Source organism: Anas acuta, chromosome 11, assembly GCF_963932015.1.
Source record: "Anas acuta chromosome 11, bAnaAcu1.1, whole genome shotgun sequence".
NCBI lineage: Eukaryota > Metazoa > Chordata > Aves > Anseriformes > Anatidae > Anas > Anas acuta.
In genome coordinates, this window is record NC_088989.1 from 292,020 (window position 1) to 318,910 (window position 26,891).

At 40.3% G+C, this 26,891-nt stretch overlaps 1 protein-coding gene and 1 long non-coding RNA gene across 4 annotated transcripts in view; one reads left to right on the forward strand and one right to left on the reverse strand.

The window, feature by feature from the left end:
• LOC137862533 (uncharacterized) overlaps positions 1-26,891 on the reverse strand; it is a 453,236-nt gene that overhangs the window by 253,151 nt on the left and 173,194 nt on the right. The window lies entirely within an intron of this gene.
• Positions 1-26,891, forward strand: part of FGD5 (FYVE, RhoGEF and PH domain containing 5) — a 101,173-nt gene that overhangs the window by 60,945 nt on the left and 13,337 nt on the right. For 2 of the 3 annotated variants that reach the window (XM_068694675.1, XM_068694673.1), the window contains exons 8-14: positions 2,182-2,269; positions 5,148-5,198; positions 7,789-7,847; positions 15,369-15,440; positions 17,132-17,200; positions 23,511-23,594; positions 25,177-25,256. In XM_068694675.1, the coding sequence (XP_068550776.1) occupies positions 2,182-2,269; positions 5,148-5,198; positions 7,789-7,847; positions 15,369-15,440; positions 17,132-17,200; positions 23,511-23,594; positions 25,177-25,256 (503 nt within the window). The remainder of the gene's footprint in view (positions 1-2,181; positions 2,270-5,147; positions 5,199-7,788; positions 7,848-15,368; positions 15,441-17,131; positions 17,201-23,510; positions 23,595-25,176; positions 25,257-26,891) is intronic. The other variant, XM_068694674.1, reaches the window with a different exon arrangement.

Genomic DNA, 26,891 nt, shown 5'->3' on the forward strand with positions numbered 1-26,891 from the left:
CACTGCATTTTCCATCTTTTCTTTTGTGCTGGGTCTGGCCAGGATGAATGTTAGGGTTAGGCTGCGTGAGTGCTTATCTGCTGGCTGGGGTCAACCCACAGCATCTTTAGAATTGCATTTCTCTGCATTTTTAAATGCCTGTTACTGCTTCCTCTGTTTACAGAGGATCTTGTGACAGGCAGCCAATTGAACTGCAGAGGAAGACACCACCTCCACTAGCCAAATACAAGGTTCTATTCCTTCAGACCTCCCTGAATGGTCTGTAACCTTTTGGCTTGTACTGCTAAGCAAGAAACATATTTTCCAGTTGTGGTAACTTAACTCATCCCTGTTGAGTGACTGAAAAACACCATCAAAATGCAACTGACAGAAACTGAAGCCACAATTCTTGATAGCATTTTAAGATATTGGCAATGTGGATGGTCCACATCATTTCAAAAGTGTAAAGCCATAAGTGGATGGAAAGTTCAGTGGGGCTATATTAATACTGATGAGCTAAAACGGTCAAAGAAATGCTGCTTTAATGTTTATCCAGAATCCATTTTTCTTATTATCTTTATCTGGTCAAAGAAATAACAATTACTTGGGTGTAAGAGGGTCTGCAGGATAAGTTAGTGATTGGACCTTAAGGGTTATTTAGAGTACCAGCTCTAAGGAGTACGGATTGTGTTTTTCTCTGCAGCACATGTGAAACGTTAAGGATAACAATTGATTTCAAAAGACATTTGGAAGTCAGCATTTACAAACAGATACCCTGTAGTCACCACATTAATTTCCTGTTAGCACGTGAGGGTAGCTCTGATGGCTCATACTGCTATGAACATGAGCTTGTCAAACGCAGGTTTTCTACTGATGATCAGTATTCCTAGCATTCCTCCTGGTCACGTCTGTGGACTTCTGTCTTAAATATCAACCCTAAAAACTGTCTCTTATATCTAAGAAAGCAGTTAGAGCTTCACCTATGATGAGATCATCAGGATTTTAATCTAGAATAAGTGAGCTCTGTTACTTCTTGACCTTTTGCATGCACACACACACAAATTTGGGTTAGGTGTCTATCAGACTTTCTATTTAGCATTTTTAAAAACATGGCCACTATTAGCTTCCTAGTCTAACAAAAAAGAATTTAGGTCCTCATCTTGCTTCTGTTACCTTTGAATTGAGTATGGGGGCTGGGAATGCTCAGCACTACCCTGAATGCACATTTAGTAAGAGCAGTCAGTCAGTTAGAGGAGTAATACAGTAACATGAAACATCTTTTCTGCCTGAGAAAATACTGTTTCTTCCCAGACTTCCTTTAAACAGTTAAGATTCCTATTCCCCCTTTTGTCCTGTCTCCCTTCACAAGTGGCAAACACTGCAGAAGTTTTGGTTGATGAGCATTGAAACCCTGTGAGACTTGACTGGCTTTCAGACTCAGACCTCATAAAGAACCAGCTGTGTTTTGTGCCATTCCGCTCAGGTCCTGGCAAGCTTCTGCTTCTTGGTGCCTCTGGAGATGGAGGCTTTTAAGGACTGAGTTTTGTGGATTGCTGTTGGTTTTGCAGCAGTGTTGCAATGTTTAACAGATACACAGCAAGTTTCCTATTTTAAATAAGACCTTATGAGGCCATATGCAGTGGGTTGAATCTAAAGGGAAAAAGTAAAAAGAAAAATGTTACTTCTTCATGTGTGTATTAGATCACAAGCTCCCTCTGTTCTGTTGTAAACACTTTCCAGACACTCAGTTCCAACTCCATCACAGAAAAGTGCTTTGCTATATGCTGCTCAATTCCATGTCTTGAAATAAGATACTAAAAATTTGCAAACAGAACAAACTTTAATCAAAAAAAAAACAACAAAAGTGACAAGCTTCACTGAGATCTGATACTTCAGGCTCTTTATATGCCACCCTACAATCTTTATCCAACGTTTACCTTCTAAATGGTGTTCACTTTCTTTCCTTTTCCCTCTGAATCCAAACTATTTTCAAATGGTGCCATAGAAAATAAATTGTTAGAAGTACTTCCTTAGAGTTACAAATACCCCTTAGGGACTTGGTTAATTGAGAATGGTTCAATAGAATATGTGCATTTGTTAGCAAAATATCAAGGGGACGCATCAGGTGGAGGAGGTGACAGTTTGCTGCTGAGTTCACACATCCATGATCTTTGTGTTTCCTCTCCTTTCCCTTGAGGACAGAAGAGCTCTGGTGGAAGCCCACAGAGTGTGAAACACCAGCTTTTGAAAGTGGTGCAGCGTGTCTTCCAATATCGCGTTCTGCTCACAGGTCAGTAAAACTAAATCATTCTCAAAGGTATTCAGTGGAAACCCTCCCATGTTGGCCTGTGCTACACATTGATGCCATGACTCTAAATTAGGTCTGGAGCTGCATGGGATTTCCCGGGAACTTCAATCTCCGTAATACAGGATTCAGAGAGCCTGGCACTTCTTCAGCACTGCCATACTAAAAGGTCACTAAAAAGTGTGAAGTCAGATGCTTTTAGCCATTCCTTCCTGGCTTTTCCCTTCCATGAGTTAGGAGAGGCAGAACTTAGGAACCTTGCTGCCAGCAGACAGGTTTGATTTTATGTATGTCAAGAGCAATTATCAGAGGCAATTATCAGAGGTAGCAGGGCACAGTAGTCCCCAGCAAGGGGAGGCAGTCTGCACTGTATCCTATATGACATTGGCAAGCACCATGTCCTCTTCCTCCATCAACAAAGCAGTTGTACCCTGTACTGCACCCTGAGCACCATGTACAGTACACCTAAGGCAACCCAATTTCTCCATGGCCTAGGAGGCAGAGATCCAGATTTACACTAACAGTACATTTACAGATCTTACATTTACAGTAAAAACTTCCCTTTATATTCACTTTACATGTATATTTCTCCTACCCAGACTCTCTCCAAGGTGGGTGGTTCTGTTCTCCCCAGTGGCTTATTCTGTGCAAGCCACTGCAAATATAGCAAGGCCAAGGCTGTGAAGAGGGCAGTCTTTTTGGAGCAGGATGCGTGCCCTGAAAAATTGTGAAGTTCAGGTTTGTTACTAATGAACTGGTTATGGAAGGAAATGGTGAAATGTAGCCAATGAATCTCAGTCTTGTCATGTAATTTTGTCAGATTGAAACACAAAAGGAGGGATCCATAGACATAAAGATGGTGAAATGTTTTAGGAGTATGTATATGTGTGGGTGGAGAGGGATGCAAGATGAGTTATGTGTGGGACGGTAAAAAGGAAGCTATAAATCCTGCCCATACTGAACAGCTGATGAAATGTACGGCATATTAGAAGAGACTCCTATAAACACGGTAGAACAAAGGGACCATATGAATTTTTATTCACAGCACTATTAGCAGCAGTTTCATCTTGCTCTAGACACTTTGATCAAGGACGCAACTCATTTTTCACAGCTGTTCTTTTCTTTTTTAGTAGCAGCAATACAAATGAACACCGGATGCCAATAGTAGGACTTTTTCTCTGTCTGACTTGCTTCCCTCCCTGGGTGTGTCTACATTAAGGGCAACTTTCCAGACGAGTGCAGTGCAGAAATTAGTTGTCTCACATGATACTTACAGTGTTTTTAGTGCATGCACACAAACAATGCCTCTGAGGAAATGGACTTGTCACATCCCTGTCAGAAATACCCCCACCATTTTCTCTGTCCATTTCTGTGCTCCATGGGGCAAATTACAAACATGAAGCACTGTATTTTGTGAGAGAGCTGGAAGAGTCTGAGTGAAGCTTCAGTGGCTGGACGTTCCCTCCATGCTTGAAGCAACTTGAGCTTTTCCTTAGTGCCCAGGTACTGGCACTAACTGGAAAAATGAAAGCTTTTGTGTGCTCTGGGATAAGGTATGCTGGTTCAAAATGTTCCAGAAAATAGCTACTACTACAGTTCTTCACCTCATGAAACCAAGCCCTTCTTTGGCTGCTAGGACAGGTTGAGTCTGGAACAGTGCAATCCTTCAAATTCTCTAAGTGATGTTAAATAAAAAAATAAAAATAAAAAAGCAGGTGTTTGTTTGTGTTCATAACTGGCTGTTTCTACCAGATAAAGAAGGGTATTTTATCAGGATATTGGTTGCCAGTTACTGTACTACAGCCAAAAGGAGTTGCCCACTCAGTTAAATGTCTGTAACCAAGGACAGAGCTTGCAGCTGTAAAAAGCAATGCTAAATATTGCCTGATAGCACTGCAAAACCCCTTCCTGTCTGCCTGAGTGCAGGCAGACACTTTACTGAAGCCAAGCAGATTTGGGGGCTTCAGGGAGAGAATAGCACCAGAAAGAGCAACACATATGGATAGGACTTTCAAGGGAATGGATATCCATGAGCATCACAATTCCCAGCCCATGGGCCTGTTTCTTGGATGCAGAATTTAGGAGCTTGGATTAATCAGAGAGATAAGAAAAAAGTATTTCATGATTAGGCTTTAAAAATGGTGGCGCTCATATAGTACAGCCATTAAAGGAATAAAGGCCCAGACAAAAACATACAGATGATTCATCATAGAATCATTAAAGTTGGAAAAGACCTCCAATATCATCTGGTCCAACCATCCCCCTACCATCAATATCGCCCACTAAACCATATCCCTAAAGTCAAACAGTCCAAATAAAGCTGACAAGTTAAAGGTCTGTAGATGATGCAAAAATAATTCCTGTAAATGCAAGTCCTATTTTTTAGAATGTGATGGAGTTCAGAAGTAATCATTGAACTCTGCATGTACAGAACCACTCTCTTTCTTGTGTCTACAGAATTCATGTAATAAATTTTATATTAATAGAGAAAATAGGTCATTGTAGCCAACACCATTCATTCAGATGGGAACCTAGAATTCCTGAGAAGAACAATTATTTGTCAAATGGTGCTACTCAGCAATTCTTTTGGCAGAGAAACCAGGAAATATTATTGTCACTCTGTTGGTTTATACCTGCCAAAAATTATGTGGTGAGTCCATGTCTGAATCAATGCTCTTGCACTGATTCTCAAAGTAGAATGCAGTTGAAGATGTTTCACTTTGGAAAGAGGCAATATAAACTTAATTATTTGGGAATAAAGTGATACAGGACATTAGGATTTTATGTTTTAGCTAATCCAACAACAGATTATGTGGATCTGAATTCTAATTATTGGATGTCTGTGTTTGATTGTTTTCTACAGATTACTTGAATAATCTTTGTCCTGATTCTACAGAGTATGAAGCCACACAAGGTAAAATGAAATGGGTAGAACAAAAATTCTGCTGCACTAACTCTGCTTCTAAAGAGGTGCAGGATCTGTATTGCAAATATATGGAACAGGTTTATTTTCAAGATTTTGTATTTATAAATTAGATGTAAGGTCTACAAGAACTTACTACTAATTTAGATGAATCATTTAGAATCATTTAGAATGCTATCTTTTTTCTCAATGAAATATGTGGGCTTCCAATAGTTTTGACATGATTAACTTACAGAAGAAGAAATGATCTTGTATATAAGCATGGTGCTGACGTTGTACTTCAGCCCCAGTCACCTGGAAAATCCTAGACCTCTTTGGCTCCACCTATGCTTGACCTGGTCGTTGTAAAGCCAGTTGAGATTGGTCCACCCATTTGTTTGTATATCATTATCCTGGGTACACCTGATGTTCTCTCAGAACTTTGAAGACATCATGTATCTGTCTTCTGTATTCCTTAAGTCTAAGTAAACTTGTAAGACATTACATAAAGATCTGTTCTGCTCAATCAAGAACAAATCCAGATGTTCAGTTGCTAACACCATCTTTCCCACCACATCAGATGGATAAAGCACAAGTGTCTTACTCCCACTGAAGTCAAAGGGAGGTTTAGCCTGGGCTTGAGTGGGAATAGCTTCCAGGATGAAATAAGAATAGTAGTGTATTAATGAAACCAGTGCACCTATTGTCATAGTGAATGTGAATACAAAGCAACTCACAGCAAGAAGGTCTAAGACTGACTAAAGGTCATTCTGTTCTGACCAAGAGTAGTATATCATGCAAAATTTTAGACCCTTGTCACTGACAATGATTATAGCTATAGCAGTAATTTAAACAGAGCCAGGGCAGACATTCAAGCCCTGTAGCCACATTTGCCTATCTTCTTTGTCCTTAGCACACTTGTCACATTTCTGGCCAGCAACAGGTAGCATGCTCCCAGATTAGACCTGGAAATGGGTAGGATGCCCTGTTCCACAGGAGAAAATGAGATCTGAGATAAGGACCTAAAGTATGTTATGCCATTGCCCTGTCGTGGTTCCGCTCGAGTGGGCAGCCAAGCTCCAGCACAGCCGCTCTCTCACTCCCCCTCCTCAAAGAGGAAGGGGGAGAAAATATGTGAAAAGGGCTCAAAGGTTGAGATAAGGACAAGAAAATCACACAATAATTATTGTAACGGGCAAAACAGACTCAGCATAAGGAGATAGTAAGATTTATTGCTCATTACTAACAAGCTAGAGTAGTGAGAAACAAAGGAAAGAAACCAAAAGCACCTCCCCCCCCATCCACCCTCTTCCACCTCCTCCCCCCGAGCGGCGCAGGGGAACGGGGGAATGGGGGTTATGGTCAGTCTACAGCACTTCTTCTCTGCCGCTCCTTCTCGGTCACTCTCGTCCCCTGTGCTGTGGGGTCCCACCCATGGGATGCAGTCCTTGATGAACTGATCCGGCGTGGGCTTCCCACAGGCAGCAGCTCTTCCAGAACTGCTCCAGATATGGGTCCGTACCACGGGGTCCATCCCTCAGGAGAAAACTGCTCCAACCTGGCTCCCCTACGGGCAGCAGCTCCTGCCAGGTCACCTGCTCCTGCGTGGGCTCCTCTCCACGGGCTACAGGTCCGGCCCGGAATCTGCTCCAGCAGGGAGGGGTCTTCCACAGGCGGCAGCCTCCATCGGTGCAGGGCCACCTGCTCCACCGTGGTCTCCTCCACGGGCTGCAGCATGGAACCCTGCTCCACCGTGGTACTCCATGGGCTGCAGGGGGACATCCTGCTTCACCATGGTCCTCACCACAGGCCGCAGGGGACTTCTGCTCCGGCGCCTGGAGCACCTCTCCCCCTCCTTCTACACTGACCTTGGCGCCTGCAAGGCCATTCCTCACTCCCTTGACTCTCCCAGCTGCTGTGTGGCGCAGCGTTTTTTTCCCTGTCTTAAATATGCTCTCACAGAGGCGCAAAACAACATTGCTTATTGGCTCAGATCTGGAAAACAATGGGGCCCTTCCCAAACATGGGGCAGCTTCTAGATCGTTCTCACAGAAACCACCCCTATGGCCCCCTGCTACCAAAACCTTGCCACATAAACCCACTACATGCCCTCAAGGCCAGCAAATATGTCCAGGCCCAGGCTTTTTGCCAGTGGAGAAGCCAGATGTTAACTTATGTCACACATGTCAGTCAGAAAGGGATGGCCTGTCCTCTCTCTTGGTAGTAAGGGGAAACAAGCCACCTTGACTGCCATGCTTTTAGATGTTTGACGATGGATTACATGAATCTCTCTCCACCACAAACTCCAAATGTCAAAAATCTGCAACTAGAAAACATTACAAAAAGATTTTGTGCTTAAAAGGAACCTCATGAGCTCTCTTGGTCAACACAAGCATGATGCAGAGCTTTGCACAACAGGATGACTCTTCTGGGTCCTAAATTTACTGGGCATTTGCATCCTAGTGGTGCCGAAATATTTAAGGAGCTGCTGCTGCTGGAGGGTTGTTTTTTTATTAAAGATGTCCTTGTAAACAGAAAGGACTGGGGTTATTTTCCTCCTCTCTTATATGATTTGTGGTCTTTGCTTTGCTTCACCCCTCAGCTGCCTTGTTCATTGTTTCTGAAATCACAGACCGAGCCAACGAGAGCATGCTCCAAGGGGTGAGTCCTATCATGATGCACTCTCTCCTAATCAATAGTGTTTTTTCTGCACATCTGATAAAATGTATCTGTATCTGATAAATTCTGAAACCTCCTCCAGGGTGAATCTCAAGTTTATATAGGTCTGGCTTAGAGCACTGCAGATATGGAACAGGTCTATGCCCTTTAGTGCAGCTGTACAAGATGTAAGTCACTGTAGGAAGCAGCACAAAGTTTTTCTTCCTCTTAGGATTTCCAAAATGGTATATGGTGCAATGAAGTGAGAGATGGGAATTTTCATGGTTCTATTACTAGTCCGGGATGGTTTTAGATATGAAATGCTGAAGACATCAAAAATGTGCTGTCAAAGATACATTCTGAGCTCATGTATGTAAGTTTTCTACCATTCTGGAATCCTATTTTACTTCAGAAGAATTGGTCTGGGCTTATAGTCTTGCAAATGTTCAGTCAAATAGACTAAGACTTTCATAGGTTACAGCTCATATCTAAATTTAGATATAGATATCTAAATAAGTTATATAGTTCACCAAAGAAATTAACAGTTCCAATAAGGTCACTGTGACTTACTAATGCCTCTCACATGATATTAGAGTCCTAATTTACAGGCAAAGATAGCCTGCACATAGCTAGTCTTATGACTATTTGTTTCCAAGGATCTAGGTCTGATTTTTAGGTAAGATGACAAGAGTTTTGCTACTGACATTAGTAATAAGCAGTGTTAGGAGGCATAGAGACAGCACAGAGATTGCCAGACACGGGATGCAGAAGAATACAGAGGAATCTAACTTCCAGAGGAATCTAACTTGGTGGACATCCAGATGATATCATAACTAAAGGCAGTGTCTTTCATTTTGTTATACTAGCCACCCACACCTGCAGCTAAATTCTCTCCTGAGGTTAATGTTTGCAGACCTTCAACTTCAGTTGCACAGACCTAGCATCCACCTGAAGTAGTTAGTGAAAAGTACCTACATTTCTGACTTTAACATCCTGTATTGGGATTTTGTTGTGCCTTTGCTAAATTAAAGGTCTCCAGCTTTGCAAACACCCTTTCCTATGGTTAATTACAGTTGGCAGTCAAGTCACTTAATTATTTCATTTACTGAGCAGAGAGAGGGTAGTTAATAATCACTCAGACACCAAAACACAAAATCAAAGGGACAAAGATGAAAAACACATAAGCGTTAATGAGAACAAGGGAAAGAAATGCAACGAAATATCAACCCACCTTAGTAAGAATTTGTTTTCAGGTAGGATTTTAAAGGTGAAAGAATGAATGCACAGGAACTGATAGGGAAAGACATATGCTGGGGGGCCACCATAACCACATACCAGCACTTCTGGCTCAGCATGTTTCCATTAATGCCTTTGTCTTCTGTATGGGGAATGAAGGCACTGGGTGAGGCAATGAATTCAGACTGCGTGACATGGTAAAAATGTAGTAGGTCAACTTGATGAAGCATGTTCTTTGCAGCAGCTCAGGAGGTAAAAATGAAAGAGTCTCAAAATCCAGGGTGCCCTTCAACTTTAAAACTGAAGCTTTCATGCTCTGTTGAGAGAAGTAGAAGCATCTGCTTGCAGCAGATGAACCCAAAAGCCAAGAATGTCAACTTTTGCTCACATCTGAACATCCCTGCTGTGCGGGTTTAAAATCCGTGTCTCTGATATGTGTGCCAAGGTCATAAATGCAGCCCATGTGTTCACAGGCTGTTTTAGAGTACCAGGTTCAGTGATGATATCCTCGTGGCCAGAGACAGGGAAAAAAATAAAATCTTGTAATATTTATATCAGAAAGAGATAAGTTGTAGTTAAAACTATTTATTATTTCCTGAGTAGGGAAACCTGTCTTCATGGATCTGCCTCTTTTCCCTTCTGATAGCTAGAAATTGAGATCAAGGTTCTGAACCTGCTTCTCCTGAAGTCTTTGGCAAAATTACCACAGATCAACATGAAGCCCAACTAGTAGATTTCTTTTCAGATCTACATTATCACTCAATGCAAACTTCAAAAAAGCTTGGACCTACTGATTTGGTTTAAGTCCATTAAGTCCATTTCCACTTTTCTGTTTCAGGCTTCACCCCACACTGTCCTGCTGCATCTAGCTCAGAACACGTTTCCCTTTCACACAGTAACATCAGCCCAATTGCTGTGTTAATGTGGTTCCATGACAATCCAAAACCTTCCAAGCCTTCCTTTATAGACAGCACTTCTTCCCCTGATTGCTATGGAAAAGTTCCAAATATGAGCCATGTGTAAGCAAAGCAGCACACTCTCTGCTTCAGCAAGCAGGCAGCATGAACACCTTTGATAAGTGTAAACTTTTAGCTACTCTTGATCTCTTTGGTAATTTACTCTCAAGTTTATTTAAAGACACTTTAGCTCTCAGTACAAACTATTTTGTCATCAACCATTATGGTTAGGTAGGATGGGGACAAAAGTTGGCAAAGAAATTTTTGCAGATGAAATGGTAGTTGCATTACAGCCGAACAAAATGGTGAAGACGGAAAGGAGAGAGAAAGAAGCATAGCAGAAAAGCAAGATGCATGGAAATGATGTTTTATACAGACTGTTTCCAAGATGTTCGACAATAATCAATAATTAGTTACTATATAAACACTACACCGTTACCAAGTCAAATGAACACATGTAGATTACAGGGTGGATGTGGTCTAACAAGCTTAAATTTTAACATAAGAAGAAACGTAATCTGGTCACTTTACAGATTGACTCTGAAACCATGTACTTACTTAGCAAAGGATTCAACGGATTTGATTTTCTATCTCCTCAGGGAAAGAATTTACAATTGTACTTTCCATTAATAAATACATAATTATTTGTACCAATATAACAAATAGTTCATCATAAAACTGAGATCTCAGGACAAGTTTCCACAGTAATCTCAGAGCTTTAAGGAACACCCATATTGGAGGCTAATAAATGCAAGAACTCAGTTCCTATCAGTTCCACATCTTTTTCTGACACCTCAGCTTCTTTAGATTTTATTCAAATACATGGAAGATTTGTATGAATATTTTTTCTGAAGTTGCATGTCTACATAAGTGGTCAAGATCAGATATCCATTGCATATTGCATTGAAGTTATATTGGAGTTATATTACTGGCGAAAATGGTCATGAAAGTTTGAATTCTGTTTTTGCTGTACCATGGTCTTTGATTTAAACCAAATATCCCAATTTTGGATTTCACCTAAATTCTGTTCCCTACTTCTGTTCTAGGCACCTCACAAGCCATGCAGGAATTAAATTTGGTAGTAAGCAAAAGCTGTCAAAGGGGCAAATACAGATTCCCTGATGTCTATGGCCAAGGAACATAGAGCTTCATTTGAAGTGGTAGTGGTTAGCTTGTAGCTCTTCCATATTTTGAGGGATAGACTTACATTTACTGTGTTGCATTACTGTGCAATGATTATATGCTTTCATTTGAAGAACATCACTATATCCTCTGAGTTTTACGGATGCAATAGACTTTATTGATAATTGCTATTAATAATGACTGTGTTGGAAAAAATTCATCACACATTCCACATTGATTTTTACACTTCATTTTTATCATATCATCAGAGCACATCTGCTCTTTTTGAAGCTATGGCCTAGAAGAGATGAAATAAAGTTTCCTTTTTTCCCATCTGTGTGAATGCTGTGGGTTTTGAGAAGAGGCCTGTTCACGAGAATCAAAATTCAGTATTCTGTTAAATCAGAGATTGTCCTCCTGAATTAATATAACATACATAAAATCCATAACCAGCAATTCTGTTCTTTCTCTCAGATTTTCAAAAATGCAAAGAATTTAAAAAATGACTCTAATTACAGAGCAAACTGAACAGTGTCAGTCAATATAGAACATTTATAACTTGGCATATACCCAGCTGATGTTCGAAGTAATAATTTAGATTTGACATGTACCTGGAAAGAGGAAGATTTCTGCTACCATTTATTGACTCATCAAACTACAGTCCAAAAATCTGACAAGAACACTGAATTATTATCTATGTTTTCTGCAGAATATCAAAGATTCATTATTAGCTTTTTTGCTTTGTAATAACACTACAGCATTTTTTCCCCTCAGAATTATTAACACAGGATTTTCAGATACTTTGTTATATTAGCTATCTCGATAGCATTTTTATCAAGTAGAAAAATATTATTTGCAATTCATAGATATATAAACAGAGGCATAAGGCATATCATCACCACATAGTACTAAGTATATCTGTAACTCTAGGAGACATTCACTACTTGAACTAAACAGGGTTTGCATTGCTCTCTGTACTTCTACAACCTGTTAGAGGCCCTGAGATGCTGAGAATTGTAAATCATTGTTGCTCTTAACAGCTGGTGAATTTCTTTGGGATGCAGAGCCCCTTCATAGACACTAGGAAAATATATTCCTTGCCTCATGGAAGTTGCAGTCCACTGCTAACCTGCTTAGAGAAGGATTTCAGTCACCCCACATCTTCAGTACTAAGTGGGTGGAGCTTTGTCTTCATTTTTGAATCATTGCTTGTGAAGGGTATTTGAAAGGAGAATGATCGGAGTTTTGAGCAAAATGAAGAAAACTATATAAAGAGTTTTTTTAGGGAGCCATAAGAAAACTATGTCCTCCTCAGCTTCTTACATTTCCAGATAAATCACAGTCCTTCACGTGTGATGATCATTTGACTTCCTACAGGAAATGAGTCTGATACATCTCTGTCCATTTCCTGGTGAACATGTGTCTATATTGCAAAAGTCAGCATTATTACAGGCACCCCTACCAGAAGTCCTCAGAGAAGCTGTGGTGTGTTTGATCTGCAGCAACTGAGTTCTCCCCTCTCTCTTGTAGAAACCCCACTGAGTACTACTAACACTTACCGGGAGTGTACTCACAAGAAGACACTGCTTCTTCTGGATATGAGGTGGGGTTGAGTGTCCTCAGCAAGTTTGCTGACAACACCAACCTGTGAGGGAAGGGATGCCACATAGAGGACCCTGGACAGGCTTGAGAGGTTGGCCTGTATGAACGTAATGAGATTCAAACAAGGCCACGTGCAAGGTCCTGCATCTGGGTTGGGGCAATCCCAAGCACAAATACGGACTGCTTGGAGAATGGATTGAAAGCAGCCCTGAGGAGAAGGACCTGGGGATGTTGGTGGATGAGCTCAACATGAGGCAGCAATGCGCACTTGTAGCCCAGAAAGCCAACCATACCCTGGGCTGCATCAAAAGCAGCATGGCCATCAGGGCAAGGGAGAGGATTCTGTCCCTCTACTCTGCTCTTGTGAGACCCACCAGGAGCACTGCGTTCAGCTCCAGGGCCCCCAGCACAAGAAGAACATGGAGCTATTAGAATGAATCAAAAGGAGGACCACAAAGATGATCAAGATGCTGGAGCACCTCTCCTTTGAAGACAGGCTGAGGAAGTTGGTGTTGTTCAACCTGGAGAAAAGAAGGCTACAGGGAGACCTTACAGTGGCCTTACAGTACCTGAAGGGAGCTGCAGGAAAGCTGGGGATGAGCTCTTTGTCATTTAATGTGGTGATAGGACAAGGGGCAACAGCTTTAAACTAAGAGAGAGTAGACTAAGATTACATATTAGGAAGAAATTCTTTAATCAGTTTCTGAGGCATTGGCATAGGCTGCCCAGAGGAGCTGTGGATGCCCCATCCCTGGAAGTGTCCAAGGCCAGGCTGGCTGGGGCTTTGAGCAACCTGGTGTGGTAGGAGGTGTCCCTGCCCATGGAAGGGGGTTTGGAATTAGATGATCTTTAAGGTCCTTTCCAACCCAACCCATCCTATGAAGAATGGGGCTCCATTATGGAAGCTGTCAATTTGACAAGTTTTGCAAGGGCTAAAATACCCTTTAGTTATGGGACCTTTGCAATCTTCTTTTGCAAATTTCAGCTGTCTTATGATCCCTGGTGTTTCCTGTGCTATTAGTTTATATATAGTTTCCATTTTGCTAGCCTATATTATTTCTGAAGTGACCTAAAAAATTCCATTTGTTAGTTTCTGCATTGCAAAAGAGATACTTGATGGCTGAAAGTGCGTCAACTGCCAGTTATATTGCATGGTCACAATGCAGCCCTGAGTTACTCAAGGCTTGTAGGTGTTTCAGTGTGTTTGGTATGTGGTTACTGAACCTAATATCATGTTTAACAAGTGTAATATTTCTTCAGAGCAGTAACATACACAGGTATTTCAGGCTTATCTCAAAAAGCAAGCTGAGATAGCTACATTAATTGATAGATGAAATCCAGCATATATTAGCCTTGACAGACCATCATGCTGATATGGACGTGCTCCTTCTGTTATCTGTGATAGCTTTCTTAATTAGCTGATTCTATAGGCACCACTGATTTGTATCAATCAGGTAGATATATCCTTGATTACATTGTTTAATCTATAGAGTCTGACTAAGCCCAGGGATAGCTTAAGGACAGTCAATGGAGCACAGGTAAAGAAACTATTATCTGCCATAGCAGAAAACAGTTGTCAAGGGCTTCCAGGTGATGAAGGTATATAAAATGTGGTCCTTAGTTTGTAGTTTTTCTGTGTATGTAACTGAGGACTTAGGACACAATGGCTAACTTGGACAAAAGAGACATAACTTTTAGACATATTCTAGTGATTGCTGCTGTGCAGCCCATTCTACTTTCTGGACTAGTTAAAACCACGGCTGAATCCTACATACAAGCTTGGGTTTTAGCAGCATTAACTACTAAGTGGAAGGAGATTTGAAAAGACTAACAATATTTCACATATACAGACCCCTCTTCTATCCAATACAATCTTTTTATGAGAGCAAAAGCTTAGTTAGATTAAATTTATTTACCATCTTTTTAGATAAATTCATGCCACATGCCAGTGCCCACTGTCTGTGCTCTCAAGTCAAGTAGGCAGATAGTAGCATCAGAGTTTGATAATGGGCTTCCTGATCTTTGCAAAGTATCAAAAAAGAGATGCAACTGTATTGCCTGCTTACTAGTTAACTTCCAGATTCCGTAGTGCAAAGTCACTAATCTGTTAGCACAGAATATAAACCTCCAGATAATCCTAGCAATGATCTTCTTGTATCAAATCATGCTTTGGATTATCTATGTCATGCCACTAATGAACAAGCCTTTGGAGCAGATATTATACTTTGTCTCTGTTTCCAGTTTACTGGTTCCAAGAGAAAGAAAGTCAGCAAAGAGACCAAAGTATAAATACTGCATGGAGTAAGCAGGCTCTTTTGAAAGTGAACTGAGGTACAGAGGAAGTGCTAAAGAAGTATCAAAAATGACAGGAGTGTAGAAGGCCAAGCAGATGTGAATGCAGGTGATAAGGTTTCATAAAACCTATGAGGCTGGAAGAAGACTTTGTGCACCTAAATTCCATGAGCTCAATTCTCTCTGAAACCCAGTTCAGTAATATTACTTTAATGCGTTTGAGAAATAAAATGGTGAGGAGGGTTGAGGGAAGGTTTGCCTGCTTTTCTAAAAGCAATCACCATGTGGTCTCCTAAATGTTGTTTCTCTCTCTTAGGAAAACCTGCAGAAGCTGGTACACATTGAGTACAGTGTGAGGGGGCAGAGGGGCCTCCTCCAGCCAGGAAGGGTGAGTACTGCAGGCAGACCTATGCTGATAAGGACATTGTTTCTGGCCAGCTTTATCTCTGCCTCTGTGGATGGCCAGATTTCAGACATCTACAGGTGTTGTTTACTGACCCACTGTGATAAGAGTTGTAGCACTGGTTTATGTAAAAAGCCATCACTCTGGTAGTGTTCAGGAGCACTGCATGTTGAGAGCCTTGCACTTGCAAAGACAGGCATTAGCCGTTTTTACACAGAACGGCTATTTGATTTTTCACTCCAGCTGTCCTCAGTCACCCCATGTAGTGTGTTTTGGAGGAGCTGCTGTTTTCCTTCTTACATATTCTTGTTGAAAGGTTTGAAGTACGAGCAGAAATTCCTTACAGCCTGGAAAGGCTCAAATTTTTTTGGGTAGGTTAGATCCCTAAATCAGGGGAAATTACCTATTTTCAGTTTTCTATTCTTACCATTCTGCAGTTAGTCTTTTCATAGAATCACAGAATCATTAAGGTTGGAAAAGACCTCCAATATCATCTGGTCCAACCATCCCCCTACCACCAATGTCACCCACTAAACCACATCTCTAAGCACCAGGTCCAACCTTTCTTTGAACAACCCTGGGGATGGTGACTCCACCACCTCCCTGGGCAACCCGTTCCAATGCCTGACTGCTCTTTCTGAGAAGAAATCTCCTAATTCCCAGCCTAAACTTGCAACTTTTAATGCAAGACATCACTTTTAAGCAACACATGAACAGAAAGTGGGAAATTATATAGCTGTGTCTTGCCATTCACATCAAATACAAATTTATCCTCCTTTCTTTCAAACCTTTCCAGTTTCCTCAGGCCCAACCTGCCTCTACACTTGAAAAGATTTCTTTCTAGAGTTCTGCAACCCTAAATTCCCCTTCATCCCACTACTGTCCTTAACAAAACTCATGAAGAAATTTTCAAGGCATGCATACTCTTAGTCTGTGAATCCTCATCAACCAAACATTGCAGTGATCCTCTTATTTTTTCTCCAACGTCAGTATCCTCACTTGTCCTTGCCAAGTAGTGAATTAATAAATTCTGCAAACCTCAGTGCAATTCTAGAGTAGAAAATTACAACAGATCCTGCTCTCCATTAGAAAAGAGTAGATGTCTGTAAATCCACTGCTGCTTTAATTATTTTAGACCTTTTCAAATGTTATTGAAATTAAGTTTGAGTACGTTGTTTTAGCTGGTTACCTGTACAGTCCTGTTTACACACATAGTAACAATATGGACAGACAAGGTATAATGCTTGCAAACATACACAGGTTTAATGTAGGCATAGTATGGATGTGAAAAGGTTTCAGCATTTCTTTTTAGTTTGTCTATTTTTCATAATCAGAGAATGAGTTCTTTTCTGAAGCCCTTTATATGTTACTTTTGAAATCTGTGACAGTCTCCTTGCAGTCCATGGTGCAGACGCAGTGGGCTGAGTACTGCCTGGTGTCTGACACATGGGTTTCCAAGCCATTCAGTACTGATACAAATGCAAGCCATAAAGTCAGGCTAGAAGCAGATGTTGAGGTATCCATCTGTTACTAGGCTGATGAAAGCAGTTAAGAGTGCCTCCTTCTACATGAGGAATGTTCTCTTTTCTCAGAAAGTTTCAGAATGCAGTCTCAGGATTACAAGTCTGTTTTTTTGTTTGTTTGTTTGTTTTGTTTTTGTTTTTTTTTCCTTTTAGGTCTTTGTAAAAGAGGGAACATTGATGAAAGTCTCTGGGAAAAACAAGCACCCTCGGCATTTGTTCTTGGTAGGATTTCTTTCACATTTTTACTATCTCTTTCATATCTTCTCCTGTGCTTACACAGCTGTAAACCAGGGAAGAGATTTCAGGGCTGCGAGTCATTTAACTGTAAGCAGTGATGTGGTAAGTGGGTTTCTGTTGCTAACAAGACACAGAAGACTGTAGCCTCTTTCACACATGTACTCATTGGCCCTGCATATAAGAGTAAGTGCTGTGCAGCCCTCCATTTGTACCACAGCTCCATTCAGCCTTGACTACTAGGCCATAATTCTGCAAAGGAGGTTTCCAAGGTGCTTGGGAGGAATACTTTCAACAATTAAGCCTCATACTTAAAAATCTACCTCTAAAGCCTTAGGAGGTCTTACCAGAAACAATAGAGAACACTACCGGTAAAGTTTAGGAAAGCTGTCTTTGGGTGAGTTTGGTATCCTTGAAGCTCTATGGCTAGGTTTTAGCTCCTGATGTCCATGTCTTTGTAAATAACCTGATAATTGTGTGCACCACCTGGGTATAGTCCCTCTGAACACACATCTCCAGATCTCTGTTGATTGAAGCAGCAGTTTTCGATGAGGGTTTGCAATTCTTCTAAGATAGTTAAGAAAAATTAACCAGTTATCAGTTACTGGAAAATTTTAAGTATTCACAAATCAAAAGAGATGAAAACCCACCATTTGGGAGATCTGCTGTTAACACCCATGCTTTCTCTTTTACTTTATACACTACATTGGGCTGTATACACTACATTGAGACTCCATGCTCCTGAGCATTGTTCTCAACTTTGCAGCTAGCTTATTGTATAATCACAGTTATTTTTATGCTTTTATCTATATGAAGGGGAAAATAATATTTGCCTGTCATAGGATTTGTGATGCTTACCTGTTAATGTTTGAAAAATTCTGTAGAAGTGTAGAGATTTTAGAATCTCCTTCCTGGAAAAGCACCATAAAGTACTGAGCCTTACTGCTGGAATTAACATCAAAGTACTTGTTTGCAGACTTCATTTTAAAATAAGGGGGTTACATGTCTGGAATACATACTTGCTGTGGCCTCTGTAAGTGCTGACAGCATTTCACCCAGGGATCATTGTGAGAGGTTTATTATAGAAGGCATACATTTTGCCATTAATTCTTATTTTTTTCTTCTTATTAACATTTTCTACTTGTACATGAGCAGGATGGTGAAAATGCAGGAAACAGAACCAGTGTGGAATGTGGCAATTCCTACATTACCATCTGAATGGTTTTGCATTATCTCCTAATACTGTGAAGTATCTGTTATGCCACCACCACTCAAGTGTTTAATGGACTATTCAGTCTATGAATACATTAAGATAACTACTGCACAACTCTACCAACATATTCTATCTTTGCATGTAGCACCTTTGCTACATCAGTCTTAAGGCCCCCACCATCCATCACTGCTGACACCTTTTTGTAACAGCTAAGATATGCATGAACATACCCTTCCCTTTGGCAGCACATCTAGCCTAACCCATGTTCTATCTTGATACAGATGTCCAAGGGAAAGAAAAACAAACACAAACCCTCAAGACTACAATAACCCTCTAAATATTGTCTCTTAAAATCTACATTTGTTTAACTCCTTCATATTATAAGGACCGTACCTAAATCCTTTGAAGACATGGTAAAATACGGGTAGGAGATGAATTTACCCTGATGTATTTATCAAAAACCATTCACACTGATTGGTTTGTTGTTGTTGTTGTTTTTAATTATATATATATATATATATATATATATATATATATATATATATTTTATGATGCTTCAGTTGCCACTCCAAACGATTATCAGATGCGAGTATGTACAGGTGTGGTTTGGTTTAGATGAAATAAGTGTTTACCTTATTTATCCAAAACATTTTTACACCGTTTTTGAAGTTCTTTGTAATGAACTTTGTCTATAGCTGAGTCAAGCCCAAGACCAGGAGAAAATTTCATCGGAAGAGTATACATTGAAGGCTAAGTCTGAGAATTTAGTCCGTAAACATCTCAGGAGATGAGCCCATCCAATTAAAGTTGTAGTTAAAATGTACCATAAAAATTGGGTGTGTGCCAAACTCTTCTTTGGCCTTTGCATTCAGGTTGTGCTTTGGTGGTATGCACACTTGTGCTCTGAGTATGTAAGAATTGTAGATCTGTGCACAGGTCCTGTATGCATGAGTGTGTAGCACATGTGTTTAGGGGCTTTTGAGGTGTACACCATGTGTATCACAAGTTTACTTGAGCTGACTGTTTTGTACAGGCTGATGATATTGTTGAATGTGGTGTTTCCTGGCAGGATGTTTGGTGAGCTTTGCTGGGCGCCTGTTTCCTGAGTCCAGTCTCTGTTTACAAGGATGTTGGGGCCTCTTTGCAGTGCAGTATGGGGCTGCTGATGCTGGCAGGCCCCTGACTGCCCCCCAACCACAGAACTTTGCAACTCAGACACTGTCTCTTATCTCACCCTTCCAAGAATTCCTCTACAAAGACAACTTGTGCTGCAAATGGGGTGTGGGAAGCTGCTATCGAATGGGAGATTGTCTAATGGGCTAGCCAGCAGGGCTGGAGTATAGGGGAGGTTTCTGAGTCAGAGCCTAGAAAATGCAGCCCCACCACATGTTCAGGCTGCTCCACTGACACTCAGAGGATGTTTAACACTTAAATCAAACAGCACAGGGTTCACAAGGAACTATCCTTTAAAATATTCAGAAAAAAAACAAACATGGTAGGAGTTTTTAGACACAGAGTGCACTACATACAGGCACCAGCCATTCAGCATGGTGTAAGCTTGTTTGGATCATTAAATTTGAACACCATAATTTAGACAATTTGGTCTGACATCTAATTCTACTGGGTTCCCATTACAACAGAAGGAATTATAAAAAGAAGGAGAAAAAAAAAAAAAAAAGCATTAAGAGAAAAAAGAAAAGAGCAGAAATATCCCTCTTTCTCTGTGTTATGTTTTGAGGACTGTGTGTGCATGTGGTAGTGTAGAAAAGGAGTATTTACTCCTGTAGCAATATGTATACAGTTTGGGAATCCCAGCTGTTCCAAAACTTTTCTGGCAAAGACAAAGTGTGTAAAACCCAAAAACTAATGGGAAGTACTTGGGGGTTGTGGCAGTCAAGCTCTTTCGCCACAGAATCCTGAGGGGCTACAAGATCGGATTGTATCACATTCCTCACAGGGAACAATGTGCAGCACGAAGCAGGAGGATGCATGAGCCCCAGGTACTCAAGCTAGTTCTGTGTATACCATTCATATAGCCACCACTCAGGTCTCCAGTGTAGACATGGCAAAGGAAACAGCAGCGAATGTAAACCCTTTCTTCATGAAAATCTGTGTGCTTTGCCTAGCAAGCTTTGAAATATTTGTCATAATTTCATTGTGACAAGCTGTGGCTGGTGGGATCGCAATTAGAATCACAGCCTACCTTTATATACTGGGCAAAAAAGCAGAAGGAGGTAAAAAGCCTCTCCTGGGCAATTATAAAACAAAGTCATCACTAATGTTTAATAAAATCTTGGGATATTGATTTGAGCTGCCATGACAACGGTAGGCATCAAGGTTTCTTTCTTAATCAACAGTAATAAAAGGATGAGTTGCTTTGTAAAGAAACACATAACTTTTTAAATAAGTAAGTTAAATGGGGTTTTCTGTCCAAGAAACCCAGTAGCACATTACACCAGAATCCTAAAGATCTCTCTTAGGATTTCACTTTCTTGGGCTTAGTGCTCATAATTAGTTACCTTTTCTTGTGGTTTGAAACAAGCCTCAAGTACTGGCACCTACAACTGCTTTACAGTGAGGTTTACATTTGCTCAGGTTTTGCTAGCTTAGCCTCATAGATGCTCAGTGTTCAGCAGGTTGTGATGAGTTTTCTGTTTATGGATAGCTGTAATTAAACTAGGAATCATCACGTGGTCAGTACTGTGCAGGTGTCACTGAGATGGTTGGACTAATGTTAGCAGGAAAGGTAAATTATGGAGCACTAAGCAAATGGCATAAAAATACAGTGACAAGCCATTTGTCACCCTGTTCTAAGGAAATTCTATTGTTTTGTTGCAAAGGAGTAAATACTCCACTTCAGACTAGATGGAGACTAGAGTCTGAGATGTCCTTTCTGACTTGATAGTATGTTTTAATACCCTCAGTTTAAAAGTGTTATATTAAAAGAGCTTTAAATTCTGCATCAATTATAACTTACTAGAAGGCCACAGAGAACTGAACCCTAGAGTGGTCAGTGAAGGAAAGCTTGGAAGCTTGGGAGTCTTTTTGCTAAAAATAATGGAGAACCAAATCTCTCTCTCTCTCTCTTTTTTTTTTTTTTTTTTTTCCCTCCACTAAGCAATGTATAATAGATGAAAATCAAATAGTTTATTTAATCTTAGGGATGCCTATATAGTCCTTTCACTTATCATCCTTTAATTTTAACTGATATAAAATCCTAAACAAAAAGAAACACTATTTGAATCAAAAAATAAAACTTCCTTTTTAAAATGTTAGAATGAAATATTTCATAATTTTCCACAACAATATTGGTTGATCTTACTCATTAAAATCAATTCAATTTTTAAAAGAGTAAAATTTGAAGTAAGATGCTTTAGAGAAAGTCACTCCGATATATTTTGCCCCACATTAGTGGCAATGTTCATTTTAAAGTTGTGCAGCTAATGCACAGAAACTTGATTTGCTGCTTAATGAACTGTTACCCATGAGTTAGCTCATGACCCTCTAACAAAGGCAACAATTTTGCTGTTAACTTCAAGGTGATAAAGATATATCCCACATCATTTTTCTTTAACTACTATAACTGCTCTGTACAAAAGCTGAAGTATGATCTATTAAGAAAACATCCATAAGGCTCTACTTCCATTTTTTTCAGACAAGCAAGTGAATGAAAACCTCACAACAACTGTTTTAGGCAGTTGGGCAGTAATAGCAAGACCCTGACAATTCCAGTCCTAAAGGATATGTTATTTTATTGCCAAATTAAAAAAAAAAATGACATGTATTCTACATAAATAGGTCATGTTCACAACCTGGATGGACAGGCTGCCAACACAAGACAAGGGGGAATCCTGTGTTCATTTTTCAATGATTCTTTAGTTTTCTCCCTTCTTTTTAGCCTCTCCGTTTATTATAGTTTTCCTTCCAAAATGTAGTATTATTAGCATCCAATTGGCTACATTAAAATGTCCTTGTCACAAAGGAATCCAAGTGAAGCTGGTTTCTGTTTACTTTTTAACTTCTCTTCAGAATTTCTGCATTTAAGACACGTGTCATCACACAGTATTACCTATGCCTTGCAACTTATGCATATTGGTATTGATGTCAGAGAAAGAAAACAACAGAACATGATCTGCTCGTTCAAGTAAAGCAGAGAATGCAAGCATGTAAGCATTACCTTAGCAATGTTGAGGCCCACTGACACAGTTTTTCCTTCTGGTAGTATGGGGAGGAAAGGCCAGCAAAGACCTGCCAGGTCCAGTTCCACTGTTTCAATTATTTGTTTGCTGGCACAGAGGCAAAAGGCTGCAATAATGTCTATTAAGATAGGCAAACAGAAGAGAAGATCTGATCCTATTCTGTATGAAGCTGTCTGATAAACATGCCAAGAACTGTGAGAACTAAGGAGAAATTTGGGGTGTTGAGTTACAGATGTTTTTTTCCTCATAAAATTAAAAAAAAATGTTTCTAATTTTGCTATCCCATGGTCTCTGCTGTGGCCCTTGGACCCAGCAATGCTGTTGTGTCTGGGAGAATTCTGCTAGCAGAGAAATCTGGTTACTTCTCTCAAATATCCAAACCATTCCTCCCTGAGTCATTCTTCCAGACCTTGGCAACTTTCCTACCTCCACTTCCTTTTTGCCCTGAAAACAGAAGTCCATGAAGCCCAGCCCTACCCACCACAGCTTTGCTGTCGGGGGGGGCAGAGTCAGAGCAGCAGCATCCCGGGCAGTTAGTTGGTATTGCCAGGTAACAAGTACAGCCTGTCTTCCCAACTTGAACACAGCATTGCCCTTAAAACAAGGACCTGTTTTACCCAAGCTGAATAAGAAGGGGGCTGAATATCTACTTGCTTAGCCATTAGCAACTTCAAAAATGGGAAGGAATCAAAGTCCTGGATCCAGACTCCCCAGAGCTCTCTGTAAATGCAGGTCTTGACCTAAGCTATGCAGCTTGGGCTTGTCTGTAGCAACAGTCCTGACAGATCATCAAGTTACTGCTTGTTCTGGGTATCCCCCCCACAAGTAATGGTCAGGCCTGCAAACCATATTTCAGATTACTGATTTTGTCTTTCTCTTCATGTAGATGAATGATGTTCTGCTGTACACATATCCCCAGAAGGATGGCAAATACCGACTGAAAAACACATTGGCTGTGTCAGGCATGAAGGTAATGCCTTATCTGTATTATAGGCTGGAATCAAAGTTATACAGTGAGCTGTTAGTACTTTGCTGGTTTATGTCTCATTTCATGGCAAGGGGAGAGAAGGAGTGGACCTGCTATCAGAGGATTCCATTCATTGCCTCTTCCAGGAGATAGAAGGAAAAATAATATAAACATAACATTAACTGTAAGGTTGTGGCTTAGTATGACAGCCTTACTCAGGCTTGTAATGAATAATGAAAGCCAAAATCAGATTTACTATCGGATCATGAAACTGGAGACAGAAAAGATTTATTATCCTATTTGGTTCATTCCCCTCCTCATGTCTCCAGACAATGCACAGTTGTTCCCTACAACACATTAACTAGGGCGTAGGCTACCAGATTTTAAACTCATGCCACTTAGAATTTATATAAGCTTTCATTTGCCTGTTGTTTTTTTTTTTTTAACTTTGACTGTCTTCATCAGAAATGTTATTGGATTCTAAAACTTCATGGGGAAATGGTGTATTGAGTGCTATTACGTGCAATGATGCAGAGATAATCTCTTGTTCAGTAAGTTCCTTAACTGCAGATTGCAGAAACTGGACACAATTATCCTGTTCTTACGGTCTTTCCCTAAGCATCAGGTGGTACTGGTACCTGTGCAACAGGAGATTTTGGGCTGGAGTGGTTTTTGGCTCTGACCTAGCTGACCATTACATACCTCCCACCAGGAACCTTCCTAACTGTTCTATGGCCAATATGCCAAGTTGTATTTTTATGAAAGAAGACTTCAAGTGGCAAGTCAGGAGCTTGGTGCTCTAAGAAACAAGCAAGATGTGAATTAGTAATTATGAATTTCAGCAGAATGATACAAGGTGTATTAGGGTTTTATGAAAAGGTGGCAGGCTAATCACCCTACAGACATCATAGTCTAAAATTAACTATGAGTTCCCATCTGACACAAGAATTGCCAAAAAGTACCACCACTAAGTAAGGAATTACAGAACAGGTACTTGTTAGTACATTTGAAACACTGAGTCATTAGCATAATAGTTCCAGTACCGTGAAGCTAAGTTTCTCTTAAGTGCCTGTTGCTGTTAGTAGATGACTAATACACTACATGAAGGGGAATTTTATCTGAGCTGTAGATTTTAAGTATTTTTTATTATTAAAGAGCCTGGCTCCAGGCAGGCATTCACCAATCTAAAGCACTGCTCTGTATATGATCTACCTGTCAGGAAGAAAATTATTTCCATTCATTCCAGGAACAGCCACGGCTTCTTCCCAAAATGCTCTGACACTTCTCAGACTAAATATCTCCTAAGCTTGTCATATTAAAATTCTACCCTGACTGATATTTTATCCTTACCTTTCAAGTTGGATTAAATGATTTTCTTTTTCCCTTTTGCACCACCACCATATTGAAATAGAAAGCATTCCCCATTAAACCAAGAACAGAATACGCAGAAAACCCTACCAGCCCATTTCTTTGCATTGAAGTATGAAACAGATGGTTGGGACATCAAAGATCCCTTTGCATTGAGAGTTGTACAGTGTTATAGACAGTTTAACTCCACCTTTATGTTCATGGCATTTTTTTCTAGGTCAGCCGCCCTGTGACAGAAAAAGCCCAAAACGTCCTGAAGATTGAATATGATGAATATTGCCTGACACTGTCAGCAAGGTACTGTCCCCAGACTGCCATGGCAAAAGGTGTTACATTCTAGTTGTATCTCTAGATTAACCTAACCAATATTTAGGCTTTACTAGTCTCTCATTCTCTTCTAACTTGGTTTCAGTATGTGCTATTGTGACAGACAATGGCTGAGTACTTGATTACACAATGAAGATATAAATGCAAACCTCATAAACTGTAGCTAATTTGACTCGTATAATGAGTAATGATTAGAACTTAGCTTTTGAAAACATTTTAAAGAGAGAGGAAAGAGAATAAAATCTTTCTATGAAGCCTGAGGATTTTCCATTGACCTCTCACACTCTTTCCTTGTAACACCATGAGCATGTTATCCTTCCCTTTCACAATTATACTTTTAGCTCATAAAACTAGTGTTGCAAAATTGCTGGAGAATTGTAAATAGGTAACACCATGCAATGGACATAAAAGCACTTAATAATGCTTAAATGACAAAGACAAAGTTGAACTTCATTGGCAATCTCATGGGTCTTTCTAACAAAAGGAATTTCACTAATGAGTTTGTGTAGTGCTAGTACTGACTGCAACTGAAAGCCAGGATCTCTATCCTGGGATTAAAAAATAATGGTAAAAAGAGATTGTAGGTTGGTTTCTGATCACAAGATTGCAGTGTACTGTGTTATTTGATGCTTCTAGTCCAAAATTATCCTGCAAATTTACTTAGAGCTGGACTGATTTTCAGGTGTAGTTTACTATAAAAGACGTAGCATCCTAGCAATGTTATTAAAATTAATTTTTCCAAATAAAAAGGTCTTCAAAACTTCAAGTACCAGTTTCCTCACCATCAGTCTCCAGCTACAGCATGGCTGGAAACACAGCAGACTTCCCTAAACTACACAGTTTAATAGGTAGACAGAGAGACACTCTCTTACTCAGAATCAGAATTTGGAACTCTCATATTTCTAGGAAGATCTGCCATCTGTGGACAGTGCTTAGATATCTGTCAAAGTCTTTGTCTGTTTCCTTTTACAGCCAGCACATGAGAAAACATCTGAGATTTTCTTAGATCTGCACACTCGTCACAATCTTCAAAATATACACACAGTGCTTCTGAATCACCTGCTGACAGTTAAAAAAGCAAGTGTATGGTACTTCTCTATTGCAGAGGGGAAGTAACTGCTGTATGCCCCTTTTATCCAAACCAACTGAAGCTGGCATGCCCAGGAAGCAGCATGGGATGCTCTGCTTATGTGGTCCTTTTATGTTCATATATATGAAGTCTGTGCTTAGCCAAAACAAGTACCAGAAGGCTTCAAGCATCCTTAAAAACTGTGTCTTTTATTGTTCAAACTGGGGTGTTGCAGGCCTGCACTGAAGGCCAGTTGTTGCTTATCAAAAAACCTCAGTGCTTTTAAATTTGCATGAGACAAGGTGAGTGTGCATTGAGGAAATACATCATCGCCAGGAGCTAAAGGCAAAAAAGTTGGCACGGCTGTATGAGAAGGTGGTGCAGTAAAGTCTTCACATGTTGCACTGAAAACGGCTTGCTCACCCAAAAAGCCATGTTCTGGGCTTGCAGTGAGCAGGTGATAGATCTGGGCACAGAGCTTTTATAGAGAAGGCTGATACTGCTGTTACACCTTTACTTACATGTCAAAAATATTC